The sequence below is a fragment of the Mastomys coucha genome, unplaced genomic scaffold, assembly GCF_008632895.1.
Source record: "Mastomys coucha isolate ucsf_1 unplaced genomic scaffold, UCSF_Mcou_1 pScaffold8, whole genome shotgun sequence".
NCBI lineage: Eukaryota > Metazoa > Chordata > Mammalia > Rodentia > Muridae > Mastomys > Mastomys coucha.
In genome coordinates, this window is record NW_022196914.1 from 55,866,964 (window position 1) to 55,879,291 (window position 12,328).

Here is a 12,328-nt window from a genome sequence, read left to right on the forward strand (position 1 = left end):
AAAAAAAAAAAAAAAAAGAAAGAAAGAAAGAAAGAAAGAAAGAAAGAAAGAAAAAAAAATTACTTCACTTGCACCTTTCTAAGTTTTAGAATCTGAAACCTTAATAAACATATTTAAACTACAAAATTACAGAATGATGTTTACATTCATAAAGTTTGTAGCTTAATTAATGATATTAAAATTCTGTAAAATTTAAAAAGAAAGCATTACCTTTTCTCCATTTGCTGTATAAAAACCTGGGTCCTTTCTTCTCTTCTTCAGTCTTCTACCTCTGTTTGGCTTTGTGCTAGAGGTCTGGTAAGGCTGCAAGTCTACTCTCGAGTGAAACTGGTACCTGCCACTCTCCACGTCACAGTAGTAATAAATCCCCGTAGAAGGATCATAATACAGCTGATTTTCCTTTCAGATTCAAGATAGTAAGTTTTATTCATGTATAATGAAACAAAAGAGAAAAAGAAACAACAAAAATGCCAAATATATCCAAAGATAGTGGATACATTTGTTTTAACAATATAACAATATTGTATTTTCAGAGGAATTAGAGAAATAAGTTAGAGAAAAAAATGCCTTTAAAAAAAAAATCATTAATGTCTGCTCTGCTTTCCATGGTGAGAAAAATTTAATCTTAATTGCATTACATGAAACTTCCAATACTTACAGTGTTTTATTTTATGTGACATGGCAACTACATATGATTCAAATGACCACATTAAAAAGAAATAAAAGAAACATTCTCAAAGGCATGAACACTTAGTTGTGGATGACAAACTGCATAGGAAACCAATGGTGTCCTGGCTCTGGATGCCCAAACCTCCTAACACTATAAAACACTTCACCATTTAATGGCAAACTAAAGAAGCTGGGGTTGGGGGTACACGTGTAAGAAACTGGTAAACAACTATGCTCTTTAATTTTCTATTCCTTTTTTTCTTGTTAGAAAATGGGAGGCAAAAGTTCAAAATAGGAAGGAAAACTTGAGCAAGGAGACTGAGACAGTGAAAACAGAAATACTTGAAATGAAGGCTATCGCCATTTATAGTCAACAAAATGTTATCAAGTCCAACAGACACCAGCAACAGAGACAAGACGGTGGGAAGAATGAGCTCCAAGGATGGACGCCTACTGGCCGCCCTCAGGCCCAGCTTTAAAACTCTGCCAGCTCTTCCTGCCCTACTTCAGCTGGGGCTTACTTCCTACTATCCGGCAGCTGAAAGCCCAACAGTATCAGGAAGGTCTGAGATACTTACAGAATCATAATAGAAACCAGTGCTGTGGTCAAAATACAAGCCCGTGCTCTCGTCGTAGGTGAAGCCGGTCTGCGACACTGCAGCTTCTGCAGCAGCTCTCAGGCTCTCAGCGAGCGAGGACCCTTCAAGCGCTGGGCCTTCTGCTAGCCCAGACGCACTCTCCTGCAGAGACATACCACCAAGTGACACATACTGTCAGCTAAGCTGGATCCAGGAAATCCGAAACCACGTGGACTTAGGACATTGTTTCAGTTTGTTTCCAGTTTGTAATGGAAACTCATCACCATTAATTATAATCAGAGTCATTTATAAAAATATTTTCAAGTGTTTTCCAATTTAACTTTGGCCCTAAATTTTGTCAGTTTTGGTTTTGCTGTAGATAAGACAGAGGCCTGCACATGCGAGGCCAGTGCTGTACCACAAGCTGCATTTATCCCTAGAATCTTGTCTAAGTCTTCAAGACACTAAAGTAAGATGATAACAAGTACTCAACGTTAAATGTGTGGTAACACAAGGAAGCAACCACAAAATACAAACTGAACTATCTCTAAAACAAATGATCTAATTGCTCAATATAGTCAAAGGAAAAGACACTTTAAAACTAGAGATGGAGAAACTATAGATTAGCTGTCAGGAAATTTGAGTCGTGATGAGGCATTTCATACACAGCTCCAGAATAGGCAGGTGAGGGGAAGGGAGGGGAGAGGAAACACCTTTTACTTCCAGTGTGGTCAGCTTGCGTGCAGTACTTGGCAGGCTCAGTGTAGGCTACCCTATGTCAAAATAACAAATAACTACTTCGGGCATAAACAGGTAAAACGACACTGTTCTTGTGCCCGAAGTCCTTTAAAGCCTTACTAGTATAACCATAGATGTGAGTGCCCTGCACACACATGGGTCAGAGAAAATTGTGTGCACTTGGTTCTCTCATCTACCTTTATGGAGGTGCCAGGGTTAGGAATTGAACTCAGGGTGTCAGGCCTGTGTAACAAGCACCTTTTACCTCCTGGGCCACCTCACTGAGCTCCAAGGTTCATGGGCTGAGTTAAAATATACTCACTTTAGTTCATTTACTCCTTTAGTTTATATAATCATGAGCAGAAAAATTGTCACAACTATAAATACATTCCCACTTCTGTTTTTTAGCAACTACAGCTGAGTGTGTCGATACAAACCTACACTCTTGGGTACACACAGACTGAGGTAGGACACTTGAACTCAGGCAAACAAGGCAAACCTGAGCAACAAAGCAAAACTTTATTTCAAAAGACAAAACAAAAACTGATGCTCAGTGCATAAGCATACACTTAGTAACTCATTTATAACTATTTATAATTCATGCATGCATCCTACAGGATCAAGGAGTCCTATCTTTCTCCATGGTTAGCCTTTATTACCTGTGAATCAGAAGTGCAGTGATCCTCTTGTCTATGGTTAGCACATTCTGTTACATCAGTACCAGCATAACTATCATTGTCTATCTGTGACTCGTCTTTAGAATTAAGAGTAGAAGCTTGAACATACTGACTCTGCTGTGCAGACAGTTCCGTCTCTTTACTGGGAAGACTATCATCATTATAATATGTCTGATAGTAATAATCTGTAGAGAAAAGAAACAAACAGCTGGTGAGTATATGGGAAAAGTTTAACTGTTAATTGCAAAACCCAAATAGCAAACACTGAGTATGGAACACAAAACTGCACCCATTAAATCTGGTCACAAGGCCAAGGCAGATTTAAGGTGGGGGAATAGAAGGCTTACTGACAAAATTATTCAGGATAATCAGTATGGGGGTACATAAGGGGAGAATTTTCCTAGCACTGGAGAGCCTGAAGCAGGAGGTTGAATGAAGCCAACCTGGGCTACCAGCAAGTTCCAGACTGCCTTTACCTCCATACTGAGAACCTAACTCAAGCAACAAGAATAGAATACTTAGTGTAGCACTGAAAACATACACAAGGATTAAAGAAGTTAGAAATTATAATACATTTCTATTTTGCCACCCATAAATTGACAAAAAAGTGACATAGAAAGAAATCCTCATATTTACATATTTTATCTGTATTATTTTTAAAGAAACACTACATCCGTGTGTCATGAATGTTCCAAGGGTACTAGTGCAGCCATACTAGACACCAAATACCTGAAATTGACCAAGGAGCATGGTTCTCTGTCTGTACTTCTACATCAGACTTCTGATTATCTTCATTTTTCCCACAATGGAGTATTTTACTAAGTTCTTCTACCTGAAAGGAAACAAAGCTTTAGGAAAAATTAGTCATAAAGCAAATCAATAATACACAACTTTCTACCATCCTCAGAACATTACAAGGCATTTATCTTGGTAGAACTTTTAGACCTGTACTCAAAGCATCCAGTTCCTTTTTCAGCAACCCTACAACCATTCACAAGTCAAGGCTGACCTCTGGCTTTCTCTAGCTCATTCCTTCCTTTTTAACACAGATCTCAGTATTCTGCAAGCTGATAATGAACTTACAGGCTCAAATAATCCTCTGGCTTCAGCCTCCCAGATAGTTAAGACTAAGTGTGTATGCCACTGTGACCCACAGTATTGTCATACTCCTAAGTAAATACCCAAATCACAGCTGGGCATGGTGGTGAACACCTCTCATTCCAACAGCTGGATGGCTGAGTTCAAAGACAGACAGGGCTACAAAGTGAGACTCTATCTAAAGAGGGAAGGAAGGAAGGAAGGAAGGAAGGAAGGAAGGAAGGAAGGAAGGAAGGAAGGACAGTCCATTCAAATCATCCCTCCAAAAACCTAGGGCTGGAGCTCAGTGGTGGATATGCCTGGTAATCATGAAGTCTGAGGCTCAGTCCCCAGCTCAGTCCCACAGAAAGAAAAGTCCAACTAAAGACAGCTTAAATACAGGCAAGTTCCACCCTTACCTTGGAGAAAAATAAAAGGTCTATTCTCGTAGTCTCAAAGGCCAACAGTTCTTGCTACAATTTAAAACTGAACTGAATTTTCTACCACCACTCAGACTCAGGGTTATTTACTTAGATATATTTAAATGCTATTTATATGCTGTATGTACTTTTTCTTTGCTCTTATCACTAACTTCAGCAGAATGGAACAAGAACTTGGCATCTTCCCTCTGTGTACTTTGTGCAGCACATGCCCATGAGTGAATGAGACTGCCTTGATGCACACACCTCTCCTCTGTCTGCCAGGATCTCAGTCCGTATATTTAATGATCAGGATCTCAGTCCGTGTATTTAATGATCAGGATCTCAGTCCATGTATTTAATGATCAGGGAGCTCGACCACAGAAAAGGAAGTGAGTGGTTACATACAGGTGTGTCTAGATGCTTTACGGACTGGGAGCGCTCTCTTGCTACCAGGGCGGAGACAGTCTCTCTAATTAGTGAGACTGTTGAGGGGGCACTAGCTCTCGGGTTCATCAATAAGTCTGTCATCCCCCACTAAACAAGCTGGCTTGGTCTCCAACACATCTGTAACCCCAGAACCATAGGTGGCAGAGACAGGAGATCACTGAAGATTGCAGACAGCCAGACTGGCCAAAGAATGTCAGGTTGTGGTTAAGGAAGACACCCTGTCAAAGGAGTAAGGTGAAACAACAGAGGACACATACTGTCACTCTGGACTCCTGGTGCACCCAGGTATGAATACGGCACCCACACATTATACACACACACTGCATAAAGGATTGGATGGCAAAGTCTGATGACATTTCAGTGTCTAGCCTAGAGATGTAGTTTTACAAAACACTAAATTATGGAGAAAACATTAGGTTAAAATTAAGTATCTGGAAATAACTTGTTAGGATAATATGCAACTGGTCAATGAACAATATATTGTTTTTTTAAGCATCACTGTCAAGGATTCGTCCTTACTACATATTACAAACATGAAACACACTTCTAGTATCTGTAAGAAAGGCAGGTATCCCTTTCTACAAGTGAACCCAAGGGGATAACTGAGATCACCTTACACACGGAGTATGTTCAAGAGCGTGTCAAATTAAACTATGTTCCTGCTTTTAAACTTCATTGCTGTATGCTATTATTACCCAGACTTTATAAACAATGGGGACACTCAAGATAGGAAACGGGATTCTAAGTTCAGCTTTAAGCAAACTCAAAAGGGGATGGATGAGTGTTGGGTCATGTCTGAAATCCCAAGCCTAGGAGGCTGAGAAGGGATTGACACGAGGTTGAAGCAAACTGGGGCTATATTCTAAGATCTAAGACAGGCTGACCTATGGGCTGAGATTCTGAATCCTCAATCGAGAATCCCAAGTGGGGGATGGGAGAGAGAAACGAAAGCCCACAACCTCAGCACTTGGGAACTGGAAACATGGATCAAAAGCTGAACGTCAAGGTCATCCTCCGTTACACAGCAAGTTCAAGGACACAAATGGAGCCTTGGTCTCAACCAAAACAACAACAAAAACCCAACCAACCAACCAAACAACAACAACAAACAGAACAAAACATACAAACAACAACAAAAAACCTCAAACGTGACACCTCCACCCCCCCAAATAAAAGCACCCATAGCCAGTAGGACAGATCAAGACCATGTAGCCCACGCTAAAGTTCATTCTCGCCTGCCCTGAGATAACTGTCCAAACCAATTGGCTGGCACTTTTCAACTGGCTCCAAAGGTATTCGGGCTTTTGAGCAGCTCTGGGCTTTAATGACTTCAAAGAGTTCACAGAGGAAGTGTGGCTCCCTCAGACCGCGCACCTGCGTGCGGAGTTCCTGGTTATTGTTCTCGGCGTTCTGGTACAGCCGCTCCGTGTGATGCAGCAGCTTCTCGACCTCCCGCACCTGCCTCTTGCAGCTCCGCAGCTCGCACTCCAACTTCTCCACCTTCCGCCTTAGCTGGGTCAGCTCCGGCTCGGGGGAGGCGGGCGGCGGCGAAGGCGGGGAAGGCGGGGAAGGCAGCGAAGGCACCTCGGAGGCCATGCGACCGTGAGCACGGAGCCTGCGGGTGCGGGGGGACTGCTTAAGACGACACCGGTGCCCGCTGGCCCAGGGGCCACAGGAGCGCGCGGGCTGCGATAGGCGGCCTCACGCTCGGACGACCGCAGCGGGCACCGGCCATGTCGCCCGAAGTCGGCGACCGGGATTGCGAGCTAGGGGACGAAGCCGACCCTACCCGGGCCGCGTGGCCGTGAGCTCGGACACCCTCCTGGTGACAGCCTCACGGAAGCCAGGGAACCGGAGAACTAAGGCGAACCAAGCGGCAGCCTCTAGTTCCGGGTTGAGCCGGAAACGCTAAGCCGGTGGTGGGCGGGTCCAAGACGGAAAAGGGAAGCGACGGGAAGCTAGAAGGGTCTGTTAGCGCTGGTACGCGGGAACCTCTTCCCGAGGATCTAGGACCGTTTACGATATTGGATATTTATGTATCCAAACAACAATCTGTATTTTTACTTCCTATTGTTTCTCTTGTTTTGTAGCGTAGGGTTTTGAGTTTTGAGGCCGATTCGTGAAATGTTTCCCCATTCAAAACCGAGGGTTCTTCCAATGTACAAGTATTCTTACAAGTACACTTTGTAAGTTCGCCTTACAATGTGAACTTTAACATTTAATTCTCTTCTCAGACTAAAGGGATTCACACAACATAGCTTTGTTAAGACCAAGCCCTTTACATAGCTTTGCAAGATCATCACTATTATCTGTCCGGTTCCTGTATCTATTTAGAGGACTACTAAGCTCTCCATCTTTCCCATTTAAGTATTAGTCTGTTACCATAATACAACCATATAATCGCTTTGGTTCTGTAAGATGCCTTTTTTAAAAATATGAATAAAAAACTTAATTTTTTTTTTCTGCTCCAGTCGATGGAAGGGGACTTTATTTGGTTCCGGGGTCACAGGCCAGGTATGGCCCCAGCTTTATTTGACCTTCTTCTTGGGGCGCAGGTTGTTGGTATGGCCGCACTTCTTCTTGCGGCAGTTGACTGCATGAGGGTGCAGGCGTGCGTAGCACTTGCGGCAGATCATCTTGTCACAGTTGTACTTCTGGGCAAGCTGACGAAGGGATGGCTCGATGATGCCACCGCGCAGACGCAGCACCAGGTGCAAGGTGGACTCTTTCTGGATGTTGTAGTCGGACAGGGTGCGGCCATCCTCCAGCTGTTTGCCAGCGAATATCAGCCTCTGCTGGTCAGGTGGGATGCGTTCCTTGTCTTGGATCTTGGCCTTGACATTCTCGATGGTGTCACTGGGCTCGACCTCGAGAGTGATGGTCTTGCCTGTCAGGGTCTTCACGAAGATCTGCATGTTGGCGTCTGCCGCTCGGCTCGGCCGCCTCCTTGAAGAGAAAGAGGGAAGCGGAACCGGAAACCCTCTAGTCTCCTCTCCAAAAAACTTAATTTTTATACATAGTCAATATGTGACCCAGCAATGCCACACTTGACTCCAAGTCAACATATCATGGAGAGACTTGGCATACTAATTACAATAGCTAAGCTACAGAACCAGACAAAGTGACTAACAACAGTGTTGTAAATTAAGAAAAACATGGCATATATATGCAATGTATTTTTAAACAATAAATTAAAATTATTTGTTCTGAAATGGTTTACATTTGCAAATGGATACATCTGGAGATAATCATACTAAGGGAATTAAGCCAGTTCCAGAAAAGCAAATATCATGTGTTTTCTCTTACACATGGTTCCTAGGTTTTATATAGGTTCATACGATCATTTATCTATTATATTATTTGATCTGTTAACAGAAATATATAGAGATAAAGATAATTATTTTTTGACATAAGAGTAACAGCAAAACTGTCTAGGGGAAGAGAAGTGATTAATAAGGGGGAGAAATAGGCCAAGGTAAAGGAAAGAATATACTTAATGTAAAAAAAGTATGAAAATGCAACATAGTACCTGTACTGTCTGGTTTTGTGTGGCAACTTGACACAGGCTAGAGTTATCACAGAGAAGGGAGCTTCAGTTGGGGAAGTGCCTCCATGAGACCCAGCTGTGGGACATTTTTTCAATTAATGATCAAGGGGGTAGGGCCCCTTGTGGGTGGTACCATCCCTGGGCTGGAAGTCTTGGGTTCTATAAGAGAGCAGGCTGAGCAAGCCAGGAGAAGCAAGCCAGTAAGAAACATCTCTCCGTGGCCTCTGCGTCAGCTCCTGCTTCCTGACCTGCTTGAGTTCCAGTCCTGACTTCCTTTGGTGATGAACAGCCATGTGGAAGTAAGCTAAATAAACCCTTTCCTCCCCAACTTGCTTCTTGGTCATGATGTTTGTGCAGGAATAGAAACCCTGACTAAGACAGTACCATGCACAGTGAATATATACAATGGAGCTTTTTTTTAAAACTGGAGGGACATATTTATTTCTGTTTTGAGAGTTTTTCCAGTGTTCAACTACAAAGGTTGAATAAAATCTTTACTCAAAAGTACAGAGTCACATGTGGTGATACATGCCTGTCATTCAAGTACTCAGAAGGCAGAGGCAGGTGAATTGACAAGCCTGAGAGAGAGCAAGTCCCTGGCCTGCCAGAGCTGCATAGCAAGAAAAGCTGAGGCAGGAGGATTCTGAATTCTTGTCCAGTCTAGGCAACATAGTAATATGCTGTCTTGAAGAATAGCAACAACAATAAGAAACAAAGAGTTTTGGGTTTAGCTCAGTAGTAAAGCTTGTGTTAACATAAGTGAGACCTTGGGTTTGATACCCAGTACCAAAACACACACACAAGTACATACACACACACACACACACCCCACTTTGGAAGCAAGCTTATTTATGCAAGATCAATCCAGCAAACTCACACTTTATACCTGCCATTTTCACACAGGGAAGAAATAAAAGACCATTATGCATCTCGTCCCATATAAAATTATAACAGTCCTAGTCATAACTCCTGTTTGTATCCAACAGAATCATAAAATTTATATGTCACAAGCTATAAGGTCAATTTGTGTTTCTTCAAACAATAGGACTATCTGGGCATTAATTTTACCAGTAAACACCTTTTTATTTAACTTTTCACTTTCAATTATGTATATATGTCTGTGTGAAAACTCGGACAAATTCGTGAAGGTACTTGGGAAGACCAGAAGTAGGAAAACGAACTTAGGTCTTCTCCAAGAGAAATACTTACTCTTAGCTACTGATCCATTTCTTTAGTCCTTCACTGACTTGTCTTTTTGTTTTAAAATTAATTTTACCAGTGTCTTAGTTGCTTTTCTATTGCTATGATATCATGATCAAGGCAATGTATAGAAGAAAGCATTCACTGGGCTTTCCAATTTCAGAGGGTGAGTCCATAAGCATCATGGTGAGGAGCATGCCATCAGGCTGGCAGGCAGGCATGGCGCTGGAACACTAACTGAAAACTTACATCTGATCCACAAGCATGAGACAAAGAGAAAGAGCTAACTTGGTGTGGTCTGGGCTTTTGAAATCCCAAAACTGGCCTTCAGTGACACACCTCCTTCAACAAGGCCACACATGCTTCCTAAAGTCTCTGGAATTACACTTCCCCGAAGCAACTTCACAGACTCTCAGACATAGTATATTGTTCACTTCATAGCCAAAAGAATGAATTCCAAAAAGAAAATGTCACCATTACATGGCATTCAAAGGGGGAGGTGGCAGGTGGAGAGAGCTCAGTAATTGAGAATGTTTACTGTACTTCCAGAGGACCTGAGTTTTGTTCCCAGAACTCACATCAGGTGCCACACAACTGCCTGTGACTCTAGGTACAGGGGATCCAGTGTTCTCATCTGGCCTCCAAGGATTCTTGCTCACCTGCACAAACTCACACAGAAACACACACACACATACACACACATACACAAAGAGGTGCCTCAGCAGTTAAGAGCGCTTGTTGCTCTTTCAGAGGACCTAAATTCAGTTCCCAGAACCTAGGATGAGTGGCTCACAACCTCTAACTCCAGTTCCAGGGAATCCAAAACTCTCTTCTGGCCTCTGTGGGCACTTGATGCGCATGGTACACATGCTCACACCCAAAGAAAATACACATGCTCATAAGACTTTTAAAAAATTAAAAAGAAGCCAGGCAGTAGTGGCACACGCCTTTAATCCTAGCACTTGGCAGGCAGAGGCAAAGCAGCTTTCTGAGTTCGAGTCTGGCCTGGTCTACAGAGTGAGTTCCAGGACAGCTAGGCCTACACAGAGAAACCCTGTCTCAAAAAACAAAACAAAACAAACAAAACAATTAAAAAGAAATTAAGAGAAACAGCAAATTTCAGACAAATGCACCAATTAATTGGCATGGGAAGGAGGAATGTAAGAAAAGGAACTCTTTGCTATTTTGTTGTAGCTTCTGTGTGATCCAGAGCCTTAATGACAGTCTTTCCTGGAGTTCTGTTTTTACAGGCAGTGTGGACAGGGGGCAGGCCATGTCTATGCAGCCAGACACCATGACTGGGGAGGTCTTGGAGCGTACTACAGGAGCAGGCACATTCCAGTTTCACAGCCTTCCACTGCCAGGCAGTGGAGGAAATAAAGGGGTGGGAAGGAAAGCCTATGTCCAGCCAGAGCTCCAGTACTCTGGGTGGGCAGATACAGGAGGTTGCCCACACTCTCCATTCCACCCAGGTGGGTGTCTGGCTGTCGTGAGCCACATCCCAGTCCTGGTGGTAGTGGAAAGGGGACAATCCAGGGGGTCCCTAGGCCTCATGGAGGCCAAGGAAGGCAGGCTCTAGCTCCTAGGAATCGCAGGCAACACTGGATACTGTGGATACTGTAGAAAAGCTGAAAACGAAGGGAGAAAGGGGGTGGATGAGGGGAAGCGGCTGCCCAGTGGTTCCGGTGCAATCCTGCAGGAGTCCTTGGTAAGGTCTGGCCGGCTGCAAATACTGGGCCAACATGACAAGTCTGGATAAAAGGAGGCAACCCATGGTCTTAAGGTGTTTTATTGTAGAAAAGAGAGAGAGAAAAGGTAAAGAAGTAGAGGCCGGCCATGGCCATGTGGAGACAGGGGGAAGGAAGAGTAAAGATAAGAAGCTAAGAGGTTGAGAGAGAGGAGAGAGGTGGGGAAGAGACAAACAGCCTCTTTTATAGTGGGCTGGGCTACCTGTCTGTTCTCAGGTAACTGTGGGGCAGGGCATACCTGGCTGTGGTCAGTGGACTGGGGGTGGAGTCCAGCCAGAATACTGGGAGCTTGGGGCATTGTCTATGTGATAAATAGTACAAAATACTAGAGTGAGGGCTCATGGTGTCAGCAGTCTTATGTCTTGGGGGTGTGGCTTTTACTGTCCCATCCCTTGTAGAACTTCCTACTGGGTCTCCAGAAGCAAGCCTTGCTAAACCAAAAACACAGACTGCTCTTCACAGTCCCCACAATATATATTATATCTGTAACTTGTCCTACACTACTTAGGCTTGTTCAAAGTAGACTGTAGGATCGAAAAGACCCTTCCTAGTCACAGACTCAAGAATGTTTTTGTCATGTGTCTTCCAAAACCCCCATTATGAGTCAGGCCACCCCCACTAGCTCTGTAACATGAAGAGGGAAAGACAGCAAAATTCTCAAGGCATATTGTGTCAATACAGGAGAGTGATTCAGCTGTCAATAGCACTTACTGCTCTTGTAGAGAATATGAGTTTGATTCCCAACACCCATGTGGTTGTAACTCCAATTCCTGGGGTCTAATTTCCTCTTCTTGCCTTAACAGGCACCAGCAGGTCCAAACATGGTAGACATACACAGATGCAAGCAAAACACTCATACACATAAAATGAAGATAAAAGCTAAGTGGTGGGTGGGTCTCCAGCTTATATATAGGAAGAAAGAATTACTGGAGCAGAGTCTACTACATGACCAAGAAGGGAACTTCACTTTGATTTTATTGATCATGTGTGGGTTGCAGAACACCTGCCCAGATGTTTAGAAGGAAAGGAACACTCTGGAAGTTGGCCTCTAGTAATAGAATCAGATCTGGATGAAGAGTGGGTTCTAGGGACAGCACCTCACACAGCTCTGTGGAAAGTAGGCAGTGGGCAGCTACTGAGGACTGCATAGCCACATAAGAACAGGGCCCCAGTCTCACAGGGCTTCTCCTCCTCCCCCTTCTCCTCCTCCTCCTCCTCCTCCTCT

General features: G+C 43.6%; 1 protein-coding gene and 1 pseudogene across 2 annotated transcripts in view; both read right to left on the reverse strand.

The window, feature by feature from the left end:
- Positions 1 to 6,514, reverse strand: part of Aggf1 (angiogenic factor with G-patch and FHA domains 1) — a 24,603-nt gene extending 18,089 nt beyond the window's left edge. Inside the window, exons 1-5 of the mRNA XM_031360109.1 lie at positions 5,983 to 6,514; positions 3,392 to 3,494; positions 2,645 to 2,847; positions 1,248 to 1,409; positions 211 to 399 (exon numbers count right to left, since the gene is read on the reverse strand). Of these exons, the coding sequence (XP_031215969.1) occupies positions 211 to 399; positions 1,248 to 1,409; positions 2,645 to 2,847; positions 3,392 to 3,494; positions 5,983 to 6,204 (879 nt within the window). The 5' untranslated portion in view covers positions 6,205 to 6,514. The remainder of the gene's footprint in view (positions 1 to 210; positions 400 to 1,247; positions 1,410 to 2,644; positions 2,848 to 3,391; positions 3,495 to 5,982) is intronic.
- A 547-nt stretch (positions 6,515 to 7,061) lies between these two features.
- On the reverse strand, positions 7,062 to 7,538 carry LOC116083630 (annotated as a pseudogene). Its single transcript, XR_004115817.1, has one exon. The product of XR_004115817.1 is annotated as a ubiquitin-60S ribosomal protein L40 pseudogene (transcript).
- Positions 7,539 to 12,328: the final 4,790 nt, after the last annotated feature.